Source organism: Neodiprion pinetum, chromosome 5 (assembly GCF_021155775.2).
Source record: "Neodiprion pinetum isolate iyNeoPine1 chromosome 5, iyNeoPine1.2, whole genome shotgun sequence".
NCBI classification, from domain to species: domain Eukaryota; kingdom Metazoa; phylum Arthropoda; class Insecta; order Hymenoptera; family Diprionidae; genus Neodiprion; species Neodiprion pinetum.
Window position 1 is genome coordinate 31,347,859 of NC_060236.1, and position 26,530 is coordinate 31,374,388.

General features: G+C 39.9%; 3 protein-coding genes across 6 annotated transcripts; 2 read left to right on the forward strand and 1 right to left on the reverse strand.

Moving 5' to 3' along the window:
• The first annotated feature begins 272 nt into the window (after positions 1-272).
• On the forward strand, positions 273-9,268 carry LOC124218555 (uncharacterized). The gene is made up of 15 exons (XM_046625094.2): positions 273-568; positions 830-1,035; positions 1,126-1,296; positions 1,412-1,569; positions 1,806-1,955; positions 2,049-2,180; positions 3,016-3,172; positions 4,269-4,330; positions 4,691-4,780; positions 5,153-5,329; positions 5,434-5,618; positions 6,192-6,298; positions 6,422-6,575; positions 6,785-7,094; positions 8,082-9,268. Exons 1-15 carry the CDS (start codon positions 525-527, stop codon positions 8,880-8,882), a joined length of 2,904 nt encoding a protein of 967 aa, XP_046481050.1. The 5' UTR covers positions 273-524; the 3' UTR covers positions 8,883-9,268.
• Positions 9,269-9,553: 285 nt separating this feature from the next.
• LOC124219334 (serine/threonine-protein kinase ATR) lies at positions 9,554-21,469 on the forward strand. 3 transcript variants are annotated; one of them, XM_046626726.2, is made up of 39 exons: positions 9,554-9,850; positions 10,112-10,317; positions 10,408-10,578; positions 10,694-10,851; positions 11,088-11,237; positions 11,331-11,532; positions 11,615-11,736; positions 11,846-12,414; positions 12,569-12,733; positions 12,822-13,292; positions 13,382-13,559; positions 13,623-13,985; positions 14,061-14,183; positions 14,257-14,504; positions 14,576-14,797; positions 14,957-15,128; positions 15,205-15,331; positions 15,459-15,583; positions 15,783-15,943; positions 16,093-16,253; positions 16,348-16,541; positions 16,636-16,720; positions 16,824-16,969; positions 17,038-17,154; positions 17,244-17,383; positions 17,459-17,683; positions 17,836-18,096; positions 18,235-18,460; positions 18,553-18,737; positions 18,826-19,007; positions 19,095-19,267; positions 19,364-19,507; positions 19,590-19,747; positions 19,822-20,053; positions 20,173-20,311; positions 20,396-20,510; positions 20,599-20,752; positions 20,857-21,090; positions 21,287-21,469. In XM_046626726.2, exons 1-39 carry the CDS (start codon positions 9,807-9,809, stop codon positions 21,467-21,469), a joined length of 7,431 nt encoding a protein of 2,476 aa, XP_046482682.1. In that variant the 5' UTR covers positions 9,554-9,806. The 3 variants fall into 3 exon arrangements, with proteins under 3 accessions (XP_046482682.1, XP_046482681.1, XP_046482683.1); XM_046626725.2 differs by having other exon boundaries at positions 10,115-10,317; positions 13,376-13,559; XM_046626727.2 differs by lacking the exon at positions 21,287-21,469 and having other exon boundaries at positions 13,376-13,559; positions 20,599-20,870.
• On the reverse strand, positions 20,880-25,800 carry LOC124219335 (odorant receptor 13a). 2 transcript variants are annotated; one of them, XM_046626730.2, is made up of 9 exons: positions 25,629-25,800; positions 23,836-23,997; positions 23,576-23,756; positions 22,724-22,867; positions 22,546-22,646; positions 22,325-22,424; positions 22,108-22,212; positions 21,827-21,982; positions 20,880-21,727 (listed from the first exon to the last, which is right to left on the reverse strand). In XM_046626730.2, the coding sequence occupies exons 1-9, from the start codon at positions 25,649-25,651 to the stop codon at positions 21,677-21,679; spliced, it is 1,023 nt and encodes a 340-aa protein (XP_046482686.1). In that variant the 5' UTR covers positions 25,652-25,800; the 3' UTR covers positions 20,880-21,676. The 2 variants fall into 2 exon arrangements, with proteins under 2 accessions (XP_046482686.1, XP_046482684.1); XM_046626728.2 differs by lacking the exon at positions 25,629-25,800 and adding an exon at positions 24,317-24,803.
• Positions 25,801-26,530: the final 730 nt, after the last annotated feature.

Consider the following 26,530-nt stretch of genomic DNA (forward strand, 5'->3'; position numbering starts at 1 on the left):
TAAACCGTGTGGTCTAAAATCACTGAATTAGTATTATTATTATATTTCAGCGGTCTAAATACGTGATGCCATAAGCAAACACTTACCTAGGTATACAAATTTTAGGGACCCTACCAGAGCTGACTGATTCTACGTAGTCTTACCAACAGTCGGTACACTTACCGTCCGCGGTGAATCTGCATTACCGACCAGTATTACCGCCGTGTTTCCCATGCGGTCCGACGCCCTCGCGACTCAGCCAGTTTGAATTGTACAGCATGGCCTGTCAGTCGCGAATTCGCTCTGCAACCGCTTGTGGAGTTTGATGAATAGGGGTATAAATTCTGTGATAGCAAGAATTTTAGCAATTTTTGGCTTTAGTTATGAAGGCGGCAATATGTGCTCTTTTCAGTTGAATAAAATACCGCATGTGTCAAGCAAATTCTTCGTTGATGCGAGTCCAAGCAATATTCCAACCTCCTATCTCGTATCGTCAATACGAAGTCTTTCGTAGTTCGCAAGGAAAACAAACCTAAATAAAAATCATGAGCAGCGATTCTACTACCGAATTATCAAATTCGAGTAACAGGTAAGTCTTGATGTTCTAACCTCTTATTAATTAACCCAATACTTGTATTGAATTATTTGGACACCGGCAAATTCGTACATCACAGACGTGATTTTGTTTGTAATTGTGTATTTTTTAATTTTATTGTTCTAACCCCTTCAATTCTTATATATAACATTATTTGAACACCGGTAAATTCGAACATGAGCAGATGTAAATTCATCCTCTTGTACTCTTATCATCGAAACAATATATTTGTTATTATGGTTCATCTATCAACAGTAGCGTAGCGACTGCAGAAACAGTATGGAGAGTGATAAACAACCCTTTGGTCGCTATATTGTCGGACCTACAAAACGACACGGCGGAACGAACAATTCGTGTCATTTTGGGTTCTATTCTTAAGGGGTCTGCCAACCTGACAAATGTTTTGGTTCCTCCGCAGGCGGTAGGAGAGAATTACAAAAATCTCGAGAGACAGTATACAGGTAAATATAGGAGCTTATCGACGCCAACAAATAAAAATTGATAAAAGTGTTGGTGTGATGCGAAGAATCATTTCTCCTATTTTATTACAGAATTTACAATTTGGCTTTTTGGAACGATGTTCTACATATCGGGTGCACCGTTTGGTACAGAAGTACACTCTAGCAGTTTGGAAGTACAAGCTTGTATGCTGCGCATATTGGCTACACATTACCCGCCGAATTTTAATCGAATATCTTCAGAGCTGCTGGATGTTTTGGAAGGTGTGTCTAAAAGAGTTTTGAATCTGTTTTTTAACCGTTGGCTAATAGCATGGTTTGAATAGCAAGGAAGAAATGAACTATGTGATATAATAACCTCAGGTCCTTACGTTTACAGATATTGTAAAATTTGAAGCAAACTGTAAGCCTGGAGATCAGATGGAAATAGCCAGATTCCAGGCTGAGTCTGGTGTTATAGGTTACTTAGATCTCGTTTCCTTGCCGCTCAGGGTACCTGAAAAAAGGCTTTATTCTCTACAGATTTTTATATCAAAGGTAACGTTAAGGGGTTGATGGTTCAACTTGACAACCATAGCAAGTCATAATAGTAGAACGAATAACAAGTCTGTACATAAGAGTTGTTCAATGAACTAATTGAAACAATAGTAGAATTAATTCATCGATATCTATATAGAAAAAAAATTTCATGTCGCATCTTAATTATGATATGTATTTTTTCGACTTTCAATCACATTGCTGGTCCCATTTTAACCATCGTTTGATCTTTGCAGATCATTTTAAACATTGGTGTTACACAATGGAACCAGTCAAGGTTATGGGATGTGTGTCTCATAATGATCGTTGATTCTTCACCAGATGTAAAATTCCTTGCTCTAAAAATTGCGACGCAGATGATGCAAAGATCGCTAATTGGGCCAAAGGTGTCGATAAAAACACAATGATTTTTTAATATCGTGTCCATATTCGTAGCATATTTTCTCTACAATCATATTTTTCTTTTTTTCATCATTAAGGAAAAATACGCAATCATAGTTCGGACTATAGAGATGGTCAAGCTTGTTCCTAGCTGGAAAAGTCTTGGTGTACTATCGGCAGGCACGGATGCAGAATGGGTGGAAATTTTGACGAATTTTGTCCAAAAGTCAGTAGCTACCCTGATGATGTACCTTATACGGAACTTTGTAGTCTATGCTTCATCGGATGTGCATCAGACATTTAGGCTTTAATTGTTACTATTCGTTACTGACAAAAAAAAAAAAATCCTGTAACGAGGATGTGTAGTTAGATAGGGTGACCCTAGGGTGGTTATTAATTGATGGTCGGAAAAAATTCCATGGAGACATCCTCCAGATTTGTTCCAAATCATAAAAAAAAAAATCTGGGTACAGTTTTAAGCCTCTACGTCAACTGGAACACGTGCCTCTGAGCTAAGAAAGTTTAAATTTTAACCATCTATACCAAACTCATACAAAATGAAATAGCTGGTAATAAAAACTAGATGTGTTTTAAGATTGAAGCTTTCTTAGCTTAGAGACACGTGTTCCAGTTGACGTAGAGGCTTAAAACTATACACAGATTTTTTTTTTTTTTTTCTTTAATGATTTGGAACAAATCTGCGGGGGTGTCCCAATGAAAATTTGACCGACCCCGAAACAAGGACCACCCATTGAATTATTTCGGGAAAGATATGTTCAGGATCACGAGGACCACCCTAGTAAACGGTAGCCAGTAATCCCAGAGCCGAGGGTTTCAGAGTAACGTTGATAATACTCGGTAGTTTTTCCGCAACCGCGTGACAGCGCGGTAGACGCATGGATCGAGAGCCGCGCGGGACAAAGGATATACCTATAATCGATGCTACGGAGCGATGAGAGTAAAGTGATATCGAAAATTCCTCTCGTAAGGAGGAGGCGGTGAGGGCGGTGAGGTAGGGGGTGAAAGGGGGACTGTAGTTGCAGGTAGAGCGGGTGGAATACGAAGGTATCTCCTCCGCCCGTCGACTCCGCGGCTCGGAGCAGGCGGAGGAGAGTTCCGGGTGATCCGCTGACCTCTCGGCCTCTCCGCAGCAAGTCTCACGCTCCCGTAACCTATACACTGTATATATACTTATATGTATACAGCCTCCGATATTCTATAGGTATATCTGACTCCCCATCGTGCCTACATATCGCGCCTCATATATGCAGTCTTACGAAAATCTCTGTGAGCTTTCTCCTCTTCAAGCTCGCCCCTTTTTTCTTACATACACGTCTATACATGCATCGATGTTTCTTCCTCTTCGCGTCCACCTTTTTCTTCTTCTTCTTCTTCTTCTTCTTCTTCTTCTTCTTCACTCGATGATTACACGAACCGCCAGCTAAAGTTCACCATAACAAGACTCTGAAAGTCTAGTATCTCGCGGTTTTCGCGGAGCGAAAGGCACTGTTCAACTCACTTTGCAGATGATGTGTACCTGCATGCATATCTGTTATGTGTATATTCTATCGTACCGGCTTTTATTCATATACATATCGTTCTTGATGAGAATTATCTTCGATCAATTGCAAATTTTGTTGTCTACAGTGTTTCCGTGCAGGTATCGATTGCGCCATGTTACATTCTTTGAGGTTCCATGACCAAACTTCCGTGATCTGGCATGATTTTCCATTTCATGATGATAATGATATTTACCACGTTTGTAGTTTCGCTTCTAAACCCAAAAGTGACTTACCGAAAAGATCTTCATAGAAAATACTGTACCGTTCTTGAGTATCCACGGTAACTTGACATGTTTCATGAGATTTCACCCACAGATTTGATTTATCAGTGATAAAATTTAAACTTGAAGTTCAATTGCCATATTGGCGATAAATATTGCGCTGCAGACATTCTTCAATGTAATTCTAAGCCCAATATAAACGTACACGTACGTATATCTAATGCATGTAATCGGTATGGCGGAACCTGAAGACCATGTCCACGAATGCATGGAACGTATACCAGCTACATACAGGCGTATAATAAGATGCCGGATTCTTGGTAACCCGCGTCTTGTGGGGTCCATCATGGGTCCTCTGAGTCCTGTGTTTGGTAGGGTCTACGTTCCGAATTCCGACCGACTCATGCATCTGTGTATCCTCATTGTTTGCGTTACGTTATCAACAATCGTAGCCAGTTTTCCTTCTGATATGGATGTACATTACAGGAGGGCATTTCATGTAATCGAAAATCAGCTCGATTTTCATTTGTTTCAGCCCTCAAACCAAATACATCGGAATCGTCGAACATACCGATGCCAAACATTGGGTTCTCAAAGGTGAGTGCATTATAGGTATAATCAATGAACTGCACTGTTTCATTTATAAGCAAAGCTCACAGTCAGTCAATTCTACGAAACAAAAGAAACATGGAACTGATTTCACTATTGTACTACGGCGTCAAGGGTCATCGAACGCCGTTATAATTTTACCAACGGCGTCTCAACCGCTTGTCCAACCAAAGGTTGAAACTTTGAAACCTCAACTACGTTGCGACTGTCATAGATGATCAGTGATCCATCTACTGACAACCAGAAAGAATTTGTCAGCTCAGCTGAATTTCAACACGATATTGCTTGACGCACTCTCAACTAAATAGTGAAAATCTTCTCTTTCCCATTATGATTTTCTTGCTTTAGGCCATGTCCGGATTTATCATGATGATGACGCAACAGGGCAAGCTATTGTACATATCGGAAAATGCCACGGAATACCTTGGACACTCCATGGTGAGATGACAATTGCATTTGATATGTTGATTTATCGCTTCGATTCATTTTCCATTTACCCTGCGGAGAACCAGTTTGCATTTGAGAACGTCGATCAACCAATTTTTCAAGAGCTCTGCACCTTCTCTGATGAGCTGTGACTCAACCGATTCTGTGTTTTCTGAATTTTTAAACGTATTATTGCCCTCAGAGTATAATAAGCTAATTTTTGGTACTGTTATGTATTGACGACAATAATGAAGACACGTATGCATTTTTCAATGCACTAACGGCAGACTAACTGCTTTAGGCGAACAGTTAACTGCGGCAGGAACAGTGATTCGTTTTTTCTAAACGGTAGTTATTTTTTGTACACCATTCTTTATCACGTAGGAAGACCTCTTGATCCACGGTGACAGTATTTACGATGTGATAGACAAGCAGGATCACGTTGTAGTTCAGAATCAGCTTTCACGCAACGTCGCTGGAAACAACAATAGAAGATTATTCCTCTGCCGCATCAACGTCTCGAGGAACACTCGACGTCAGCTTAGATTCGGAGATCAAAAGGTACGTTGTACCTGCTGCTTTCATCATTGCGTAACTGCAGAGCCGTACAACGTTTTGCACTTATACGTAAGCTCATTCGGATCTACGATTTACCGTTTTTTTAGGTGGTCCTTGTAGAGGGACGATATTTACCCTTCGTTCCTCTGTGCAATCGCGGTGATTCTGTATTCCTTGCCTCCTGTACACCGGTTGTTCTTCCGGAAACGAGAGAAAGCGTCGTTCAGGGAGCGACGAACATATTTTCTACAATTCACTCAATGGACATGAAGTATATTCACATTGACAAGACGTGAGTATAAGACTAACAAGCGGCTTTAGGTTGACCGTGAGCCAGCCCTCAAACTTCCCGGTTTCACACTGCAGATTCCAAATTCACGGAATAAAAAAATATCGATGTCCAATTCGAATTTCGAACTACAAATTCAGATTCGTGATTGACGATTACCATGTCACATGAAAATATTACGATTTTTTTTATTTTGAACCACTATAATGGATCCAACATTAAAAATTTTGGAATTCTGACCTTGGATTCGATATCGGTGACCCTAAAAATTTCCGCCTAGTAATTTCCATCAAAATCTGAGTGTTTTTTCAGATTTTTTTTCCCACCATATTGGATTCGCCATTTTGGATTTCCTTCGTCCATTCTCAAGATATTATTATTTTCATTTTGTTTTCTGTAAATTTGTTATTTAAATAATTTAAAAAGTACCGAACCGATCCAAGCCAAAATCTAATCAGTTCTAAGTTTGGCAAAGCCGTGTCGATCCGGTAACAGAGAGATGGGAAGTTAAAAACTGATAACGACAGTCGGCTAATTGTACTCTATGTTTTTGTATTTTTAAATATTTCCAAACAGGGCAGAAAGTCATATGGAATACAGCAGATCCGAGCTCGTTGGTATATCTTGGTACAATCTTCTTCATTGGGATTCCATTAGAACAGCTCACTGCAAACATCAAACTGGTGAGTTCGATATGACAGCTGTTCTTACAATGATCCGTTTATTTTTTCATGAATTTGAATATAATCATCGATCGATACTCTTTGCTTACTTCTTACTTTCTACGTTTTCTTGTCTTTCTCCAGTTATCCAATCCGATCAAGAACGTTCAAGCACCGCCCTTTTACGACTGCAAAGTCGATCTGGAAAATGGTTCTGGGTTCATTGCGTTCTCCAAGTTAAAGACACGACGGAAGAATGCCAACACCCGGTTATAGTTTGCACGAATCAAGTACTAAGGTAAGAATAAAATGCTTTGTAGTACATTTACGTATACCTCTTTTTTGTCACTGGATATTCCAGTTTTTTTTTCTGGTGATATAAAACCCTTGCGAATATACTTCATCGAGTATAAGTCACGAAGGACGTAATTTCCAGAGACGAACGAGCCGAATTACATATTTCATCCTTCACGTTTCTCTAACGTGGGTAAAACTTTCGTTTGACAGCGACAGCGAGGCTGACGTGATGAGGGCGAGCTTGTGGCTTTACCAGTATGCATCCCAGACAAAATTCAGTTACGGTCCAGCGCCAGAATTGCAATCGCGGCCAATCCTGTCGTACAACAACTACGACTATAACTTGAGGCGAAACCTCGTCACCAGCTATAACTCTAGCTGCGGTACGGCGAACGGCATCGAGGAGGCTCATTGCGTGGAAAAGTCCGACCTCGAGTACACCCTTACGACTAAGAAAAAGCAGCTGCAGCAACAACAACAGCAACAACAGCAACCGCAGCAGCAACTGCACGCATCTACAGTAATAAAATCGTTTATTGCCAATCTTGGACATTTCTAGTCCGCGCTTTTTCCTCGTATGTCCTCATTCCAGATTAAAATTCTTCCTTACAGCGCAATTACATATGTGAGTGCATCTGATATATCCTGCAGAGGGAAGACCTCCGTACCAACCTGTAATTCCTAATATACCAGTTTTTACCGTTTCCACTCACGTCAAGGGTATACTTTTGTCGAACGTTCGTTTCTTACACCGACTTTGGCCGTACTTTGATTTTTATTTGTTCAGTTTTGCCACCCCTCACGAGAAACTGTTGTTGATACGTCGAGATAAGTGTGTTAAAAAAATAACTGGAATTTTGTAATTTTGCGTGTTGTATTAGTCCGATTCGCGTGATTTTTTCGTTGCTCTGTTGGTAAGTTTGTCTGAAAAGTTGCTGTACTGTGTTAGCCACATTGGATATTTAGTTTATTATCAGCTGTCAAAAAGGTTAAACGTGTGTCGTTATGATCGGTAATTTTGAAAATGGATCAGAGAATTTTTATTAAATTTTTCTATAAGATTGGAATAAAGTGCAGCCTAATTTTAGAATTGTTACATATTGCTTTTGGTGATTGTGATGCTGGGGCGTCCAGGGCGATCGTCATCTTCAACGTTTTCATTGCTATCTTGGGAACCCTTGTTTTACTCATAGCAAACTCAGCAACAGTAATGTTTAACATTTCGATCAATTTGCTGCACTTTATTCCATTCTTACAGCAAAATTTAATACAAATTCTCTGATTCATTTTCAAAATACCCGATCCTAACTAAGCACGTGTAACGCTTTTGACGACTGACAATAGACTATATAAATATATATCCAATTCGGCTAATACTGTGCAGCAACTTTTCAGTCAAGTTTATCAACACACAACGAAAAAAACACGCGAATCGGACTAATACACACTCAATATTACAAAATTCCCGTTATCTTTCGAACATGCCACGTATTCTTGAACGTTGCAGCATTCTTCAACGCACATTAGTCGGGAGACTTCGGAACCGGTGGACATGTCGATAAACGGAGCCGTGATCTCACACCACACAGGGGACATCGAGCAGCGAACCCTCCACATACTTTCCCAAGCCCTGACATTCAACATCCGTAATAACAAGCAGCGGAAAGGGAGCAGCACCCTGCTCCAGCAGCAGATGCATCACGGCAACTCCGTTCCCGGGGTTAGTTCAACGATTTTGCGAGAGTGTTCATCCCCGAGATGTTCTCCGAAGTACGTGAGTCTAACGGACCTGGACAAGAGTTACGGTGATAGTACCGAAGTGACTTCAATCGTAGCTTCGGCTTGCTGCACAGCAACAGCGATAGACAGCTGCAGCTATAACTCGCAGAGGCGGCTGGTGATTAAAACTGCGACGATCGTCGAGCCGGCCGAGGTCTGTACCGAGCCTTGGGGCTCGGCTTGTACTTCCGTTGGCAACGCTTGGGTCGACACTCTCCAAAAGGTTCCTGATATCGTCCAGCTCCAGGAGCTCAGTCCCTGCGTCACAACGCCTACCACACCTTGCACCGACGTCTCTGCTGACTCGGACCTCAGGTCCGGGACGCCGATTTTCAATTTTGACTGGTCAGCCGAGCACCACGTGCCCAGCCTCAAGGTCAACTTCCGTAACATCACCAGCCACGAGAGCAAGCGGACTCTTGTGCAACCTTGCGAGGTTTCGCAGCCTGCTATCACCCTACAGTTACCTGCTACGAGGCGAAAACATACAGGGGCGAGTTCTGACGTTACAAAAGGATTTACTAAATGAGGACGAATGTCCTTCTGAAAGATCGTGGTTACACTGATCGGTGCTGTTTGTCTCTTTTTCGGATTGAACTATGTGCCCGTGGATTATCGATTTCGATTTTGGGAGTCCTGATAGCTATAAAAAATACTTAAACTCACGAATATACCAATTTCTGTTTCACAAAATTTGACTAGCAAAATTATTACTGCAGAGTTAACGGAACGAGAACGATGATTAATTGTTTTTTGTGCGTACGTGACTATCATATTGTTATAATTATTCTCCGTGTAAATGTATTATTATTTCTATTATATGTGTATAGTTATATAGTACGCGAGTGTGATGATGTATGTTACTATTTTCATTTCGGAGTTGTTTGTATAATAATTATTATTATGTGAATAAAATGGTGCTAAAATTCTAAACCGTGTGGTCTAAAATCACTGAATTAGTATTATTATTATATTTCAGCGGTCTAAATACGTGATGCCATAAGCAAACACTTACCTAGGTATACAAATTTTAGGGACCCTACCAGAGCTGACTGATTCTACGTAGTCTTACCAACAGTCGGTACACTTACCGTCCGCGGTGAATCTGCATTACCGACCAGTATTACCGCCGTGTTTCCCATGCGGTCCGACGCCCTCGCGACTCAGCCAGTTTGAATTGTACAGCATGGCCTGTCAGTCGCGAATTCGCTCTGCAACCGCTTGTGGAGTTTGATGAATAGGGGTATAAATTCTGTGATAGCAAGAATTTTAGCAATTTTTGGCTTTAGTTATGAAGGCGGCAATATGTGCTCTTTTCAGTTGAATAAAATACCGCATGTGTCAAGCAAATTCTTCGTTGATGCGAGTCCAAGCAATATTCCAACCTCCTATCTCGTATCGTCAATACGAAGTCTTTCGTAGTTCGCAAGGAAAACAAACCTAAATAAAAATCATGAGCAGCGATTCTACTACCGAATTATCAAATTCGAGTAACAGGTAAGTCTTGATGTTCTAACCTCTTATTAATTAACCCAATACTTGTATTGAATTATTTGGACACCGGCAAATTCGTACATCACAGACGTGATTTTGTTTGTAATTGTGTATTTTTTAATTTTATTGTTCTAACCCCTTCAATTCTTATATATAACATTATTTGAACACCGGTAAATTCGAACATGAGCAGATGTAAATTCATCCTCTTGTACTCTTATCATCGAAACAATATATTTGTTATTATGGTTCATCTATCAACAGTAGCGTAGCGACTGCAGAAACAGTATGGAGAGTGATAAACAACCCTTTGGTCGCTATATTGTCGGACCTACAAAACGACACGGCGGAACGAACAATTCGTGTCATTTTGGGTTCTATTCTTAAGGGGTCTGCCAACCTGACAAATGTTTTGGTTCCTCCGCAGGCGGTAGGAGAGAATTACAAAAATCTCGAGAGACAGTATACAGGTAAATATAGGAGCTTATCGACGCCAACAAATAAAAATTGATAAAAGTGTTGGTGTGATGCGAAGAATCATTTCTCCTATTTTATTACAGAATTTACAATTTGGCTTTTTGGAACGATGTTCTACATATCGGGTGCACCGTTTGGTACAGAAGTACACTCTAGCAGTTTGGAAGTACAAGCTTGTATGCTGCGCATATTGGCTACACATTACCCGCCGAATTTTAATCGAATATCTTCAGAGCTGCTGGATGTTTTGGAAGGTGTGTCTAAAAGAGTTTTGAATCTGTTTTTTAACCGTTGGCTAATAGCATGGTTTGAATAGCAAGGAAGAAATGAACTATGTGATATAATAACCTCAGGTCCTTACGTTTACAGATATTGTAAAATTTGAAGCAAACTGTAAGCCTGGAGATCAGATGGAAATAGCCAGATTCCAGGCTGAGTCTGGTGTTATAGGTTACTTAGATCTCGTTTCCTTGCCGCTCAGGGTACCTGAAAAAAGGCTTTATTCTCTACAGATTTTTATATCAAAGGTAACGTTAAGGGGTTGATGGTTCAACTTGACAACCATAGCAAGTCATAATAGTAGAACGAATAACAAGTCTGTACATAAGAGTTGTTCAATGAACTAATTGAAACAATAGTAGAATTAATTCATCGATATCTATATAGAAAAAAAATTTCATGTCGCATCTTAATTATGATATGTATTTTTTCGACTTTCAATCACATTGCTGGTCCCATTTTAACCATCGTTTGATCTTTGCAGATCATTTTAAACATTGGTGTTACACAATGGAACCAGTCAAGGTTATGGGATGTGTGTCTCATAATGATCGTTGATTCTTCACCAGATGTAAAATTCCTTGCTCTAAAAATTGCGACGCAGATGATGCAAAGATCGCTAATTGGGCCAAAGGTGTCGATAAAAACACAATGATTTTTTAATATCGTGTCCATATTCGTAGCATATTTTCTCTACAATCATATTTTTCTTTTTTTCATCATTAAGGAAAAATACGCAATCATAGTTCGGACTATAGAGATGGTCAAGCTTGTTCCTAGCTGGAAAAGTCTTGGTGTACTATCGGCAGGCACGGATGCAGAATGGGTGGAAATTTTGACGAATTTTGTCAGCGAGATGGGAACTTCTCCAACTGCTACCAGCCTTTGTTATGATGTCATTGATTTGACAATCTGCAATAATTTTGATGGTAAGTTTAAAAGCAATTTGTAATTAAATAAGATCGAATATACTAACTGAAGAACAGTCATGAATTAAACGTTCAATTACAGTAAGTTCTGAGCCCTTGAGAGATGCAGCGTGCGCCAAAATCACGCGTTATTTAATGGACAATCCAACCTCATGTACTCCTGACGAAATAACCAGGTGTTCTATTTATCTTAAGAATTGGACGGTAAGCATTTTTTTTCTAAATAATACCGCTTATTATTAATGTCTCGAAATTGCAGAAGGCATCGTAAACAGGCACACTGAATAATTGATATTATTTTTGTTTTTTAAAGGGTTTTCTCGAGATAATGCAACACTTAGTGTTAAATGAGATTGAATGTTCGATGTCAAAGCTTAAACAGAATTCATTACTAACTAGCGAGACGTGGAGTATCTTGGGAAAGATTTTTGCTGATAAGTTACAACGTAAAGAATTCCACTTCACTTTAGAGATCCTGAAATGTTCGAGCTGGCTAGACTTCCAGATTGCGCAGGCCAATATTGATGTTTCATTTTATGGAAAAGAGTCTGAAAGCATAGCTCTAGTTTTCATAAACGAACTGCGTGCTAAATCCAGTGTAAACCCAACTTTAATTTTCGAAAATATAAATCAGCTCTGCAGGCACAGAGAAGTAAAAAATGTAGAGTTACACGAAGTTCTCTTAGAATCCCTGCCACATATTGGACAGTCATTTGTGAACATTCGACAGCAAATTGTCACCGCTGCGAAATCCTTGGATGTTACGATGAAAATTAAATCCTTGGATATTCTTTGCCAATTCGGAAATTTCGAACAACGTCTTCCGCTCATCAAAAGCTGCGTCATTTCCGACTACGTTCAGCTGGCCGTCGCTGGTATTCGGTAAGTAGCTCAGTACTATAAAAAATGATTTGCAGAACGATTCTGCTCAAATAATTCAAGGAAAGATCATGGCCAGAATAGAATCCCTTCTCAAATTTACTTATGCATGTATTTTTTCATTCTGCAGTACTAAAAACACGAGAATTACTTTCAGAAATCTGAAGTTTGCCATTGGGGAAGGTAAATCTTACTCTGTCACCTCTGTAGTGGAAATAATGAATCTAGCCACAGCTTCGGCTAAAGAAGAATTGCGTTTAGCCATAGTCGAATGTATGGGAGGAATAGTTTGTTTGCTTTCCGGGCGAGCAGTGATGGCTAGGTATTTCCTATGTTCATATTTTACAAATATGTTCAACGTTCCAAAAGTTCTGTTGCATTCGATTACTTGATAAAATATTTAATTTCAGAGAGGTTGATCGCTCGACTGAATGGGTGATAAAATGCGCCGATTGTGACAAGATTCTTGCTGGCGAAATACAGAGTGCAGTCTGCGTCCCATTTGAAGTAGAGCGATTTTTGATATCGCAGTTTAAACTCTTCGCTACCCTATCGATGAATCAACGTTTGCTAATGTCTCGCAATTTTCTGTCTTTCTCTAATCACACTAAATTCTTCAATAGCAGTACAACAGCGAGAATATGGCTACCGTACATCAGAGACGATAGTAAAAAATTGCGTGAAAACGTGGGCAAAGCGATTGTCTACGTTATACAAAACATGATAAAACTTCAAGAGGAGTCGAAATGCACTTCCCCAGATTTGAAAGAGTTTGAAACACTGATTATGCAGGTTTTTACGGAAGTTCTGGAAAGTGTTTTTGCATCTCCAAATCTCGATTTACATCTCACGATAATCGAAACTGCTCAGAAAGTGGCCAGGTATCTACTTGATATTTATCATAAGGTGAAAAAGCAATAAAAGTTTCTTATCGAATAGTGGTATTTTCATAAAAAACACCAAGTTTCAGAGAGCATCTATACCGGATGGAGGAATCTCTGCTCAAAATGTTTTTGATAACGATTCTTCACACCAATTCAAACTCCATAGTAATATCAACAGCGGTCACAGCTTTCCAGGAAATTGCTGCGTGCCACGAAACTACACCAAAGTTATTGTACCATCGCTACAAAAGAGGATTTCTAGATGTAAGAAATACAGATTCATATCTTTAATCGCCGAATACATGCAATGACGGTGTTATTTTACAGCTAATGATCGAAATGGCGGTACGCAACTGCATCAATCACTCCTACAACTTGGCCACATCCTTGCACAGAGCTGCTAAATGCGTAGGGTATCAAGGCTCTCGTCAGCTCTTACACAAGGATGGAAACTATGCTATCTGCACTCTGCTTCCCTGGATAATCAAGTTTCCTCAAGTTAGATGCTTGTGCAGCGACATGGCTGAGCTCATAACGATGAACGAGAAGGACATGTTCATAGAGTATTTTCAGTACATCTGTCCTCACGTTTTGATCAATGAAAATGAAACTACGGGACAAAAGTGCCTTCTGTTGATAGAAAGCATCACCAACACCAGCATAAGCGATCTTATGAGCAGATCTTTCATGGTAATTTATTATTTTTCGCTTATGTTACATTTTCATCGTCAGTGTTGTATTACACTTTGTATTCTCCGCAAACAGGGAATATTTAGTGAACTAATGCTGCATTTTCATACCCGTATCGTCGACGTTATCAAACATCTCGAGGTGCTTTCTCAATTCGACATGGAGTATGAAGGAAAGTTCGACTCCAGAGAAAACGTCGTAAGTCACCGCATCTTCTGCCCAGTAATTAGACCGATCCTAGAAACTTTAACATTTTTAATTCCAAATTAAGGCAGCTTATCTGAAGCCAAGACTTCATGGGGTCCTCGTCAATCTGGACAGTAATCTAAGCTCTAGGTCGGACGAAACTGTACAGAAACTAGCCCTAGGATCGTTAGCTGTTTTGATGCAGTTTATGGGAGAGAGGCACTTGACTCCGTTGCGATTCAAGCTGCTCGGCACTTTACGAACTTCGCTGAGTTTCAACAGGCCTGGATTTCAGGAACTAGTTTGCGACGCCTGGGACTCTTTCTTGCACAAGTGAGCTCTTCGCCATTTTTGCAGCTAGCGAAATTCTTGTTCTACCTTGAATAGCACACTTCTCATTGCAGTATTGCCGTAGGAGATCTGGGGCCCTTGATTCCGACGATCTTCATATCATTGGCAACGCTTCTCGAACGTCGACCTGATGAAACCAGTGCCATGATGGAGTACCTTGTGATCAAGCGGAACAGAGAAGTCGCTGATTACATACCCGAGCTGTTTTTCATCGATGATTTAAAAGTACCTGAAAAAATAGCTGCTGTTGTCAAACAACATATAGCTTCAACTCGGTAATCTGAGCCATAAAAAATGTCTAGTATCTATCCTTTTTTTTCAATGATTGGTTGATCAGCTACAGGATTTGTGCCTGATTTGTATAAAATTCATTAACGACAAATTGAAGAATGGAAGCTTTGCCAAATTTGATTGCTAAAATTTTTTTTTTCCAGGCCTAACAACTTTGAAGATAATTTGAGTATGTGGTTGAAGCGCACGGTGCATGAGACACACGAAATACGGTACAAAGCTCTCATATATTTGAAGAAGTTTCTCGCAGACTCTCGCAGTCATTTGAACGATATGATTCTTAGTGGGAATGTCGTTGATCCTGTAATTGTTGAAGTAAGTTTGGGTTTTTTTTAATTATTGGATAATATTTTGGAACATTTTTAACGGCTGACAATCTTCCACCTCACAGCTACTTGACACTCTGTTGAATGGGTGCAGGGACAAGGATGAAAATGTTCGATTGGCTTCAGGGGAATGTCTCGGAGAATTAGGTGCGGTAGAACCGAGTCTTTTACCCCGCAGGATCCAATCAAAAGGTAACGTGAATATAGAATATGGATTATCAAAGTACTTGGTTCTACTAGTTCAGAATCAAAATCACTTTTCTAACACCTATCGACTCATGAGCATCGAGTTATTAACCTCAGGTTTAATTCCTTTCAGACGAACCCAAGTTCATCTTCGAAACTAACGAGGAATTCGCCTGTCTTGCTCTTACCTATCTCGTCCGAGCCTTTCAGTCTCAAAAAAATACTCAAAGCATGGGCTGCTTCGCTCTTGCTATACAGGTATGCCACAAAAACAATATCTTCACGTATTTTTGTCCGTCCGTTTGAATACATGTAGGTAATAAAGTCATGTCTAAAATTTCGCTTTTGGGATAAACTGAACGCACTAAAGTGATGTTAAAGTCTACTTAGGAACACTTTACGTTAAAGAATAGTTGTAATGTTAACATTTGAAATTGATTGAGTATGATGATTTCAGGAAATCCTCAAAACCTACAGCATATCCCCAGAAGGGACCAACCGCCACTGCTGGGAGCAGTTTCCGAATACTGTACAACAAATGATTCATCCCTTTCTGAATTCTCATTACAAGATTACTACGATCAAAGACGACAACGAATATCCGCATCCTATCTACGGGTGTGTTTCTCTACCTTACTTCTTTTCATTTCTTACAGATTTTAACGTCCTTTAAATCTTAAAAGGAAACGTCGCTACTTGTTTAAAAATTAATTTGCTACTATATACAACCACGTTTCAGTTGTGCATATTTTATTTTCGATCTTCAGATCCGAAGAGGGTTCGACGTTCAACAAGTGGTCCTATAACTGGATATGCAGTATGTCCGACCGTGTGCACGATTCTGCTTTAAAAAATTTAATAGCAGCTTGCAGGCCTGCGTTTAGACGGGATGTAAAATCATTGATATTATTCATCCCGTATGTGGTGTGTGAGTGATACATGCATAAATTGCATTTCCTTTGCTATCGAGCATTCTACGCTTACAATTAGTGTAAATATCGAAATTGTGTTCTCATTCATAGCCCATATAGTGGCGAACGGAAATCCAGATGAGTGCAATAAGATTGGGGATGAGATGTTGGCTGTGATAAACGTTATCGAACAGACAAGCGTCGACAAAAATCTAGTCGACAGACGTCCCCTTCGCTATCAGTCAGAGTCTGCAAGTAATAGTACGAGAATTTCTGATGAGGATAAAAGGATTCACTGCTCTCAAGTAAAAACTTACAGAACTGTCTAATATAAAATTTATGACCGAAATTATTCATCTGGAGTATAAAATCCACTAATTGTTCGCTACGTTCAAACAGGTTGTCTTCTCAATTTTGGATCACTTGCAGAGATGGCTGAGAGAGAGAAGATCAATCCGCGATGAAAAGTATCATTCCATAAAACGTAAGGATTACATAAACTTGGTTTTTATAATTTTTACGACCCGTTGAAACTAAACTGAAAAAAAAAGGAAACGATTTTTACTCCTTGCTTCGTAATTCCACAGGCTTTTGCAAAACGTTCAATAGCCTGGCTCTGGCTCAGGGTTGTTATCAAACCCAGGAATACCATCGATCGCTGATGTACTTGGAGGATCACATGGCATCTAGTAATCAAGGCCTTGCCGAGTCAATGGAAACGGGTTTACTAGCGGTAAGTGTACAAAGGGTCGTAAATCATCTGATAAAATTTCTTAAAATTACAGTCTATCTTTTTTATAGAAAATATACGCCCAGCTCGAAGAACCTGATGGCGTCTCAGGCATTTTGGCTACTCAGGATGAGGTTCCTACGCTTCAGCAGCTGGTACTGGCCCACGAAGTCAGTGGACAATTGCAGGTACAGTAAAATATGAGAAAGCAATCATTGGTTCACCTTGTGTATCCCCAGCAAAGAAGTGACCACATTTTTTTTCTACACACTGACAGGATGCTGCAACATGTTACGAAAGACTTGCCCAAGGGAAAAATGTCAAACCTAAATATTTGCAAGGGATGGTACAGTGTTATCTCGGTCTTGATCACCCTTTTACAGCGACAAACATCACCGAGGGGATTCTTAACAACAGGTAAGTTGCTGTCTTTAGCCCTGACGACTATTGAATCTTTCTGTTTTCAGTTCTCATATCTATCGCCTGTTTCAGACCCGAATTGCAGCCACTGATTGTAGATGATGAGATGTTCTGGCGTCTTGCTGATTTTTCCCAGCTGGACGATATGGCGAAAAATACGGCGAAAAAGTCTCTTCTGGACGGACTTATCGCTGGATTACCGCCCGATCTCAGTTCGATAAAAAAAAGACTCGTTTCCATGTTGGGAGCAGCCTCGAGACAAGGAACATATCAACAAAGCTATCCTCAGATAATGAAGTAAGTTTGTGATTCAGAGTTACAATAAACTGTATGATATTGTTGGCTTTTAACAACGGAGATCGAGTCACATAGAAGCCTACGGCTTATGGGCCGCTTGAAGCAAAACTTTCCGCGACTCGTAAATCAATAAAGTAATTCTTTTGTTATAGGCTACATATTTTGAACGAGTTTGAAAAGGCCGCGGCAATAATGTTGATTAATCCTGAACAGCTGCCGAATATATTTGACGAATGGGAAATGCGCGGGCAGCTGGTCAGAGCTTCTAGGGGAGTCGAATCCGTCCTTAGCATGCGAAGAGCAACCCTTGACCTGGCTGTACAGTTACAAAGACAGACTACTGAAACTGAAAATTCAATTCTGAAACAAGAAATTGGAAAAATATGGTTAAAAAGTGCCAAGATCGCAAGAAAGTGAGCTGCATCATATTATTAACGATTTAATATTTATATCTCTTCTGCAAATTTTCATAATCCATTTAAGATTTTCGAAAATTTCAATTGAAAATCTCAACAGAATTTCATTATACTTCCATAAATTTTTATCTTCAGGTCAAGATTGTACCAGCAGGCCTACATGTACATACTTTCTGCCAGCGACAGTTGTCCACCTCAAGAATTGTACATAGAACAGGCTCAATTGTACTGGCAAAAGGGCTGTCAAGAAGAAGCTTTTACAACGTTAAAACGGTGTTTCGCTAACTGTTTTCAACCCTCTGCTCATTACAAGCAGATGCCTCCTGATTCTTGTGTGGAGGAAAGACGGCAGTGTGCAAGGGTCTGCATTTCAATACTTTTTTCCGAATTTTCTCCTATGAAACAAGTTTTCTGTGAAATATGATTATTCTGACATCTGTGTTATTTGTATAGGCTAAGCTGCTCTACGCAAAATACAACGACGAAACTCTGAATGTAGATACTGACGGTAACATCAGCAACTACAAGGAGGCCATAGAGGTTTGGCGTGTTTGGGAAAAAAGTTTGCTGTCTTGTGCTCGTTATTACGAAAGCATTGTTGACCGAATGTCGGATGAGGAGAGAGACATAAAGGGCAGGTAAGTTTGTCCTGAGTAGAAACTTTTAATATTAACGATTTCAGCAATCTCTGTACAAATTTTATAACGTATGGTTTAAAATATTCAGAGACTTGCAAATCCACATGATGAACTACTATGGAAAATCACTGCAGTATGGCTGCAAGTACATTCATCAGTCCATGCCTCGACTGCTTACCATTTGGTTGGACTTTGCCTCTCGTCTGCAGGTATCAAACGGTTCGACAAAAATTCGCGAAGACGCTCTTGCGAAGATGACCAAGCTTGTTGGTAAGTTTTTCGATCCGAGATCCTTCAAGTTCGACGATTTCGACCTCTCGCCAACTTAGCATTAATAAGTTGTTAACTTTTTCCCAGAGGTGTATCTTGAAAGGCTTCCCACGTTCATGTGGCTCACAGCTTTCAGCCAATTGGTATCGCGCATATGCCATCCGTGTCGGGAAGTACAGAACACATTGTGCTCCATACTGGTTAAACTGATATCTGCTTATCCTCAGCATTGCTTGTGGATGATGGCCTCAGTTTTCAAGGTAAGAATTTATCCGAATCGTTATATTAGAGCCACTTGAATGTGAACAATGCCTCACTGCTTCAACCATTCTGTAACCGATTCCTTCTTTCTGCAGTCCTCTTACCCAGTTAGGCAGAAACGATGCCAAGAGATTTTCAATCATCCGGACCTTCGTGTCTCGCGACATACAAAATTAATTCAGGATTTCAATAGACTCTGGGAACGCCTCATCGAGTTATCCAACAGGGCGATACCGGAAGTATGTCTGGAATAGTATAAATTAGATTCAATGAGCTGGTTTAAACGAACCAGGATTTTGAACTCTTTCTTCAATTTTGCAGAAGACTGCTTTCACCACTGTATCAGCATTATCCAAATATCTACCAAGATTGTTGGCTTCCTCGGACTTTGGACAGATCATGATACCGACAACAAAATTCAGGCAGCTTCATTTACCTTCAAAAATAACACCGATCGAAACGCACAATCCATTTCCCACGTAAGTATCGAAGAAATACTTCGGAACTTGCCAATTCGTACGTCAATTGAACATGTTTGTTTCAATCTCTTCAGTCAATGGGCACACATCATTGGCATCGAAGACAGAGTGATGGTGATGCAGTCCCTCCAAAGACCGCGTAGGATAACGCTGCGAGGATCGGATGGGAAGCAGTATCTATTTATGTGTAAACCGAAAGACGACTTGCGTCGAGACTTTAGACTCATGGAGTTCAATGATATCGTTAACAAGTACTTGCAAAAAGATCCAGAATCTCGTCAGAGAAGGCTGTACATTCGGACATACGTAAGTCGATTGGAAATGTAAAAATACTCGGCAAATCGATCCTGAAAAAGCTCGGAATATTCGTCTTAAAATTATACTAATAATAATGATTTCACAAAACTTGCACACTCCAATTTCAGAGCGTGGTACCGCTTAACGAGGAATGCGGCCTGATAGAGTGGGTTCATAATCTGGTCGGATTTCGCCCGATTCTTTTGGACTTCTACAAGGAAAGGGGAATCTCTATGTCGGCTCGAGAGCTAAAGAACGTTATGTGCCGTACGTGAAAGATATGAAAATTTTCTATCTCCCATTAGTTTTATAGTACTAATCAATTTCTAACGAATTTTATTCTGATTTCAGAACTCAGAGATTCTCTGGAAAAGAAGCGAAAAGTGTTTTTAGACGTTCTTTTGCCCCGACACCCTCCCGTTCTCGGAGAATGGTTTCGCCTGACTTTCCCTGACCCATACGGATGGTAATTCATTAAATTATCATTGAAAATTTGTTCTTAAATCGCTGTTATATTCATTTTATTTCACACAAAGTTATCACACTTTTTTCAGGTACGAAGCCCGAACAGCATACATCAGGACTACGGCAGTTATGTCTATGGTTGGATACATATTGGGTCTCGGAGATCGTCACGGAGAAAATATATTATTCGACTCGAAATGCGGGGACTGCGTCCACGTTGATTTTAATTGTCTATTCAACAGGGTACGTGAATCGTGTATTCAGCAAGATCGACTCTCATTCCATTACTGTTGAGAAGAATTTCTCGTTTACGTTATAGACGCAAATAACGCGCATTATCTTTTCAGGGTGAATTTTTCGACTGGCCAGAAAGAGTTCCATTTCGGCTGACAAATAACATGGTTGAGGCCATGGGACCGCTGAAGTATGAAGGCCCATTCAGAAGGGCCTGCCAAACTACAATGAGGGTTCTCAGGGAGCAAGCCACTACTCTCGTCAGCGTCCTGACTCCATTCGTCTACGATCCCTTGGTCAGCTGGAATAAAAACCAGCCAGATGCAGCAGAGAAAACGAATGAAAAGGTAAGCCTCTTACTAGGAAGTCAATCAATGAAGTCTCGACATTGTGACGACGCCTTCCTTACCGACAGTGTTCTGTACCTCAATAATCAGGATCCGTACTACCATGTCGCCCACAGAAGAATGCCGTAATTAACAATTCGAAATCTTCACGCATCAAGAAAAAAGATCAGTATTCATTATTTTTGTGTCATTGCAGGCTGTGGAGAACATAAAGAACATCGAACAGCGTTTGAAGGGCCTGCTCAGATCGCAGGGAAAGAAAGCAGATAATATTGCATTAAACCTTAGCGTTGAGGGACAAACAAATCATTTGATACTGGAAGCAACTAACGTTGACAATCTTTGCCAGATGTACGTAGGATGGGGTCCGTACTTGTAAGGACTTTTCTCTACGGTGAGTTTTTGATTAATGTCAGAAAACTGTTTACTACTTATTTATTTCTGACTACAATGTGTCAAATCCTTGGGATCAGATTGTAAATAATATACTTTTATACTAATAGGAATAAAAGTGATTGCTACGTTTTTAAAACTTCTCCGGTAATTCCTACAATGACCAAACCTCGCCTGCTAAAGTTAATGTCGTTCAACTCAAACTTCTTAAAACCGTAAAGTACGACATCGAGGCGCTGAGTACCTGAAAGCATCGAAACGCGACGTAAAAACATATTAGTCATGTGTGAAAAGTAGTAGACTGTAGAATTACCCAACATTAATAGAATCCTGTTACACATACCGTGGCCAGGTGTTCCAGGCACATAACGTTGAATTTACCGGCGGTAATTTTAGCCGGTTGTTGGCCCCTGAGGATGATTAATCTCACGTCCGTTTTCAACCTTTTTGCAAGCTTGAACCATTTTGTCGCGTAGGCCGCGTCGCTGACAGCTAAACTCTGCGTGTTAAATAGTGTTCATAAAAAATAGACGGTACAATGTCTGGAATAAATTATCAAATCAATTTTCAAACAGACTACAACAATAATTTATAACACTATTGATATCCTAATTAGTTACTCACTTGACTTATCAAACCGTCACCAGGGAAGCAAAATAGTATCAGCTGAAAAAGTGCCATCATCAAATAGGAAAAGTACTTCGCGCCTTTACTTCGATCCGTCGGCGTCTGCATGAAAAAAAACCAAAGAAAAATAAAAAAAGACATTTGCTTTTCACGTATGTGACGTGTTGAACCGATTAGTTTATCGATTGAGAACACTCATTCGTTGCAAACTCACCAAGGTCACTTGAAGTCCAACCAAGCATATGATTAAATTACTGGCCAATACCTGGCACAGCATTATGGGGCTGAACAAATGGTCCACATTCTTGGAGAATCTAAATTCGGTATGTTAGGTTCTTGAAACTGAAGTTATGACTCTTGGCACGACCTCTATGAATACTTACATAATTATGGGTACTGACTAATCACACATTACCTTCTTCATCAATAACTTACCTGAGTATAATTTGATGGTGTTTGATACAAGTGGCCAGTTTTTGTCTCGCAGTGATCGTTAAAGATTCCGCGTTCTTCCGCTTATCAATCACGTCTATCGTCTGTAAAAGAAAAAGGAAAACTACCGTGTAGAAATATATGCATAATTGCGGCAAATGAGCTATTCTTCGTTGCTTACATCGTCGCCAAGTCGTTGGAGATTAATTTGCAGAATTCTGAAATGGCCGCTCGTGTGGAAAAGGGTCGACGCGATGAGGGTGTCGATCGCTAAAATAACCGTCGCGCAGGCAATCGTTGCGACAACTTGTGACAAGAGTGCTAGCTACGGAGTAAAGATAGCAAAGATAGATATTTTGAATGTGTGAATATTTTCAAATGTTCCTTGCGGCAAAATTATTAGAGATTTCGTGAACTTTTTTCTAGAGCTCATTGAGATCTTGAAAACTCTTGAAGATAACTTTCCTTTATCTGTAAAAGTTTAGCATAAGTGTGTCATCCCATTCCGACTTGGTTTACAAATATCGTTGTAACTCCAAAACTATTGATCTGGCTGCATTGATTTATAGCCTAAAACCAGGCTAGACTATGTAGTTATCCCAAAAAAAAAAAAAGAATCAAAATCGGTCCAGTTGTTCCGGAGTTATAGGCGAATATACGGACAGACAGACAGAGATGCGTTGAGTTATATATACCTAGATGTAGAGATATGGCATCGAAAAAATTCATTCTAGCATTTTCAAAATCTGCGAAAGTTTTGGGACAAAGCGAAACCTCACTTTTTTTTTACAATACTCGAGGTCTAAAAGTTTCCTATCGTAGACTCACTTTCTAGCAGTATATTTCGACTAATGGATCGCCAAGAGCTCGAAAAGTACAATAAAAACATCTTAGGATTGAGAGTTGAGAAAATACAACAGGATTTCTCTATTTGTGGCTGTAACTTTTGAACCATTGATTGTGTCGACTGATTCGGACTAGATTTCACGCGTTAATGGAAATGAAAAAACGAAAAACAACAACTCGTATTTACCTGGTAAAATGGCGGCTCCGTCCATCCCTCGGGATAAGTACCAGGGAATAAAAGCGGCCGAGTTCCATTCGACGAGTCCTCGGTGTCCAAGATGTAAATTTGGACCAACGGTGAGGTATAAAACACGAGCAGGGCGTTGAAAACGAGAAAACCATAACACCTTGTGAATTTCTTGGCGAATCTGCATACAAATAAAATCGAGAAATCTTGGATTAATAATGGCTGGCGTGAATTCATCGTGTGGGCAGGACTTTATTTACGAGGCATATCCGAGGAAGTATGACGCCCCTGTCTCGCTCCTCTGTTTGGCAATATTCCAGTATTCACCGAACATGAACGTTATCAGATCATCTATCTCTCTTCTCCTCGACGTCCAAACAATCATCTTCAAAAGTGCGAGTATTATGGTCAATAAGACGGAGCTGAAAATTTACGAGGTTGAAGTTAGTAACGTTATCGTAACGAAGCATTGGCGAAAAAACACTGCTTTCTTACTGTTACAATTAAATGATTTTGAAAGAACTAAGATTTGAAAATATGAGTGTGTTTTGTTTTATTGCACTCTACTGAATTTGAAACAATTCCAAAATGGCAAAATAACGGTTTTGCTTCAGCATGAATCGTTGCGATAACGTTACTAACTTCAACATGATGAAAATTTTCGAACAGTTATTCATGGATTGTCAATTCGCGATACAAAACTCAGACGTAGATCCGTCTTCTCTCAATTGTCAGACGAACCTTGTCTCCAAAATAATATTGAGGTTACTGGAGTAATAAATTTGTTGAATCTGTGGGACGACGATAAGGAGCATGAAGAAAGCGACTGTCAAAGTTCGCGGCAAGCTCTTTGGGTGAAGGCCAGTCAATTTCAGAATAACGCGGTTCAATGAAACGTACGAAGTTACGTCCATCGTTTCACCGTTTATCAAACTCGACTTTGTCTTTTCTATGGTATCAATGGTCATCCGAGAACGAGTCATCGTGGAAAAATCCCTCGAGCCACTTTTTCCTCGGCCATCCGAAACGGGGTTTTATATTTTCATATTTAATTAGGTATATATTCAGTGTAGTCTGTGAGCTCAATCGACCTCTTGAATTGTTAATATAACTTGGAAAACATGTTCCACCTATGCTAATAAGATATTCATCGCGAGTAATCCCGCAGTTTCGCCTTTCCCCGGTTAAATATAATGGCGGCGGAACTTTATTCGCGACTCCTAGATAATACGAAAATCGAACGATTCCCTGTTACTTCAAGTATAATTAAGTGGTGTATAATAACTTCAGCAGTTTCTTACTTTCTGTTAGAATTTTGTAACTTTTTTCCTCGTATTATAAGTTATAGCATAAAATATACAGGTGGAAGTAAAACTTCTGTTCAAGTCTTTTTAAATATTTGATTGGCAGGTGTACTCAAACGTTTTCCAATTTCATCTCTTCTAGAAAATTGAGTACAATCAACGTCGAATAATTGTTAACATTTTAATGCCAAATATCTTGCAAGGACAGTTGTACCCGAGGTTTACCTCACCGATTTTTTAAAATTCTGTGACGTGTTGTAAAGTGTCAAAAACATCAGATACACATTTTATCATACATGCTGATCTGGCCATTTAAACGGTAAAAATCAACCCTGAAGTTAATCTGCAAAAAGAATTTTTTTTTAGAATTTCCTTATTTTTTGGGGGGAGGGGGGTAAACCTTAGAGGTTTGTTTCTCATCCCCTTAAACGGTCGAATTAGCACGTAAAAACTAAGTCTTTAGTCTTTTTAATGTATTACAACGTATTACAGAATTAGGAAAATCGGTGAAGTAAGCCTAGGGGAATTTTAGCCTTGTTGAAGTGTAGCTAAAAAACGGATTAGAGGAATATCGGGTAAGCCTTCAAAACTATAAAAAATATCACAGTGGTGCACATTGCACAATAATATAGGTGTAATAAATATTGTGGCTTTGAGATGGCAGTGCTACAACCACTAACGAGAAAGTGAGTATTGTAAGGTACGTAATGAACATTGTGGTTAGCCGTAACGTGCCGTAATGCACCTACACGAATGTACACGTTATACCCATCTAGTGATCATCAGGTGCAAAAGTAAGAGTTGTAATAGTTGAAAAAAGGTGAAGGCACATGTTTATGGCCACTTGTGGACACGGTTCTGAATTGCAAAGCAAAAAGCAGCATAAAGTAGTGCGATTGCGTATATGCTGATCGAACAAACTTCAGGATCGACATTCAGGGTGCGTTCCGAAATTAGCTACAGCGCTAAAAACTCCCTAGGACAGAAACAGAGCTAGTCACAAACTCGGCAGCGCAAAAGAGATAAAAGGTTGTCGACAGCATTGGAAACTAATTTCGGAACGCACTTTTAGTAGTGAACCAAAAATTATCCCCGAGGTATCTGGAAGATCTCTGACGTGTATCGCTTGAAGTATGATTATGAAATGTGGGGTGGGTATAGAGCGCGTGGCGGAATAGAAGCCGGTTAGTAAGTTAAGTAGCATCGAGCTGATCAAATGTAGGTAGAGTGAAACCGGGCCAAATTCTAGCACGCATTTACGGACCCGTGCCGTTGCTCATTTTCTGCTTTTCACAAGTCGAATAATATTCGGACCTTCTCCCCTCCTAATCTCCCCATTCAATCAGAAAAACGAACGTATTATATACGGATGCCTTTGATCCTGCGGAATTCACAGCGCAGTACACACGCATAAATATTTGTTCTGTCAAAGTTAGGACTTTAATATTGGATCTACGTTTTGTCGCCAAACACCGTAGTTCTTAACTACCGTGGACCACTGCGATCAGTAATACCCACGTGACCTGAATGCCTAGAGTGTGTTAGCACCTTATCTAAATATTATACTTATTTCCACAGGCGTACTCAATTTTTATGTAGCAATCCGTTACCAAAGTTACATACAACATGACGGTAATTCATGGGCAAGTTC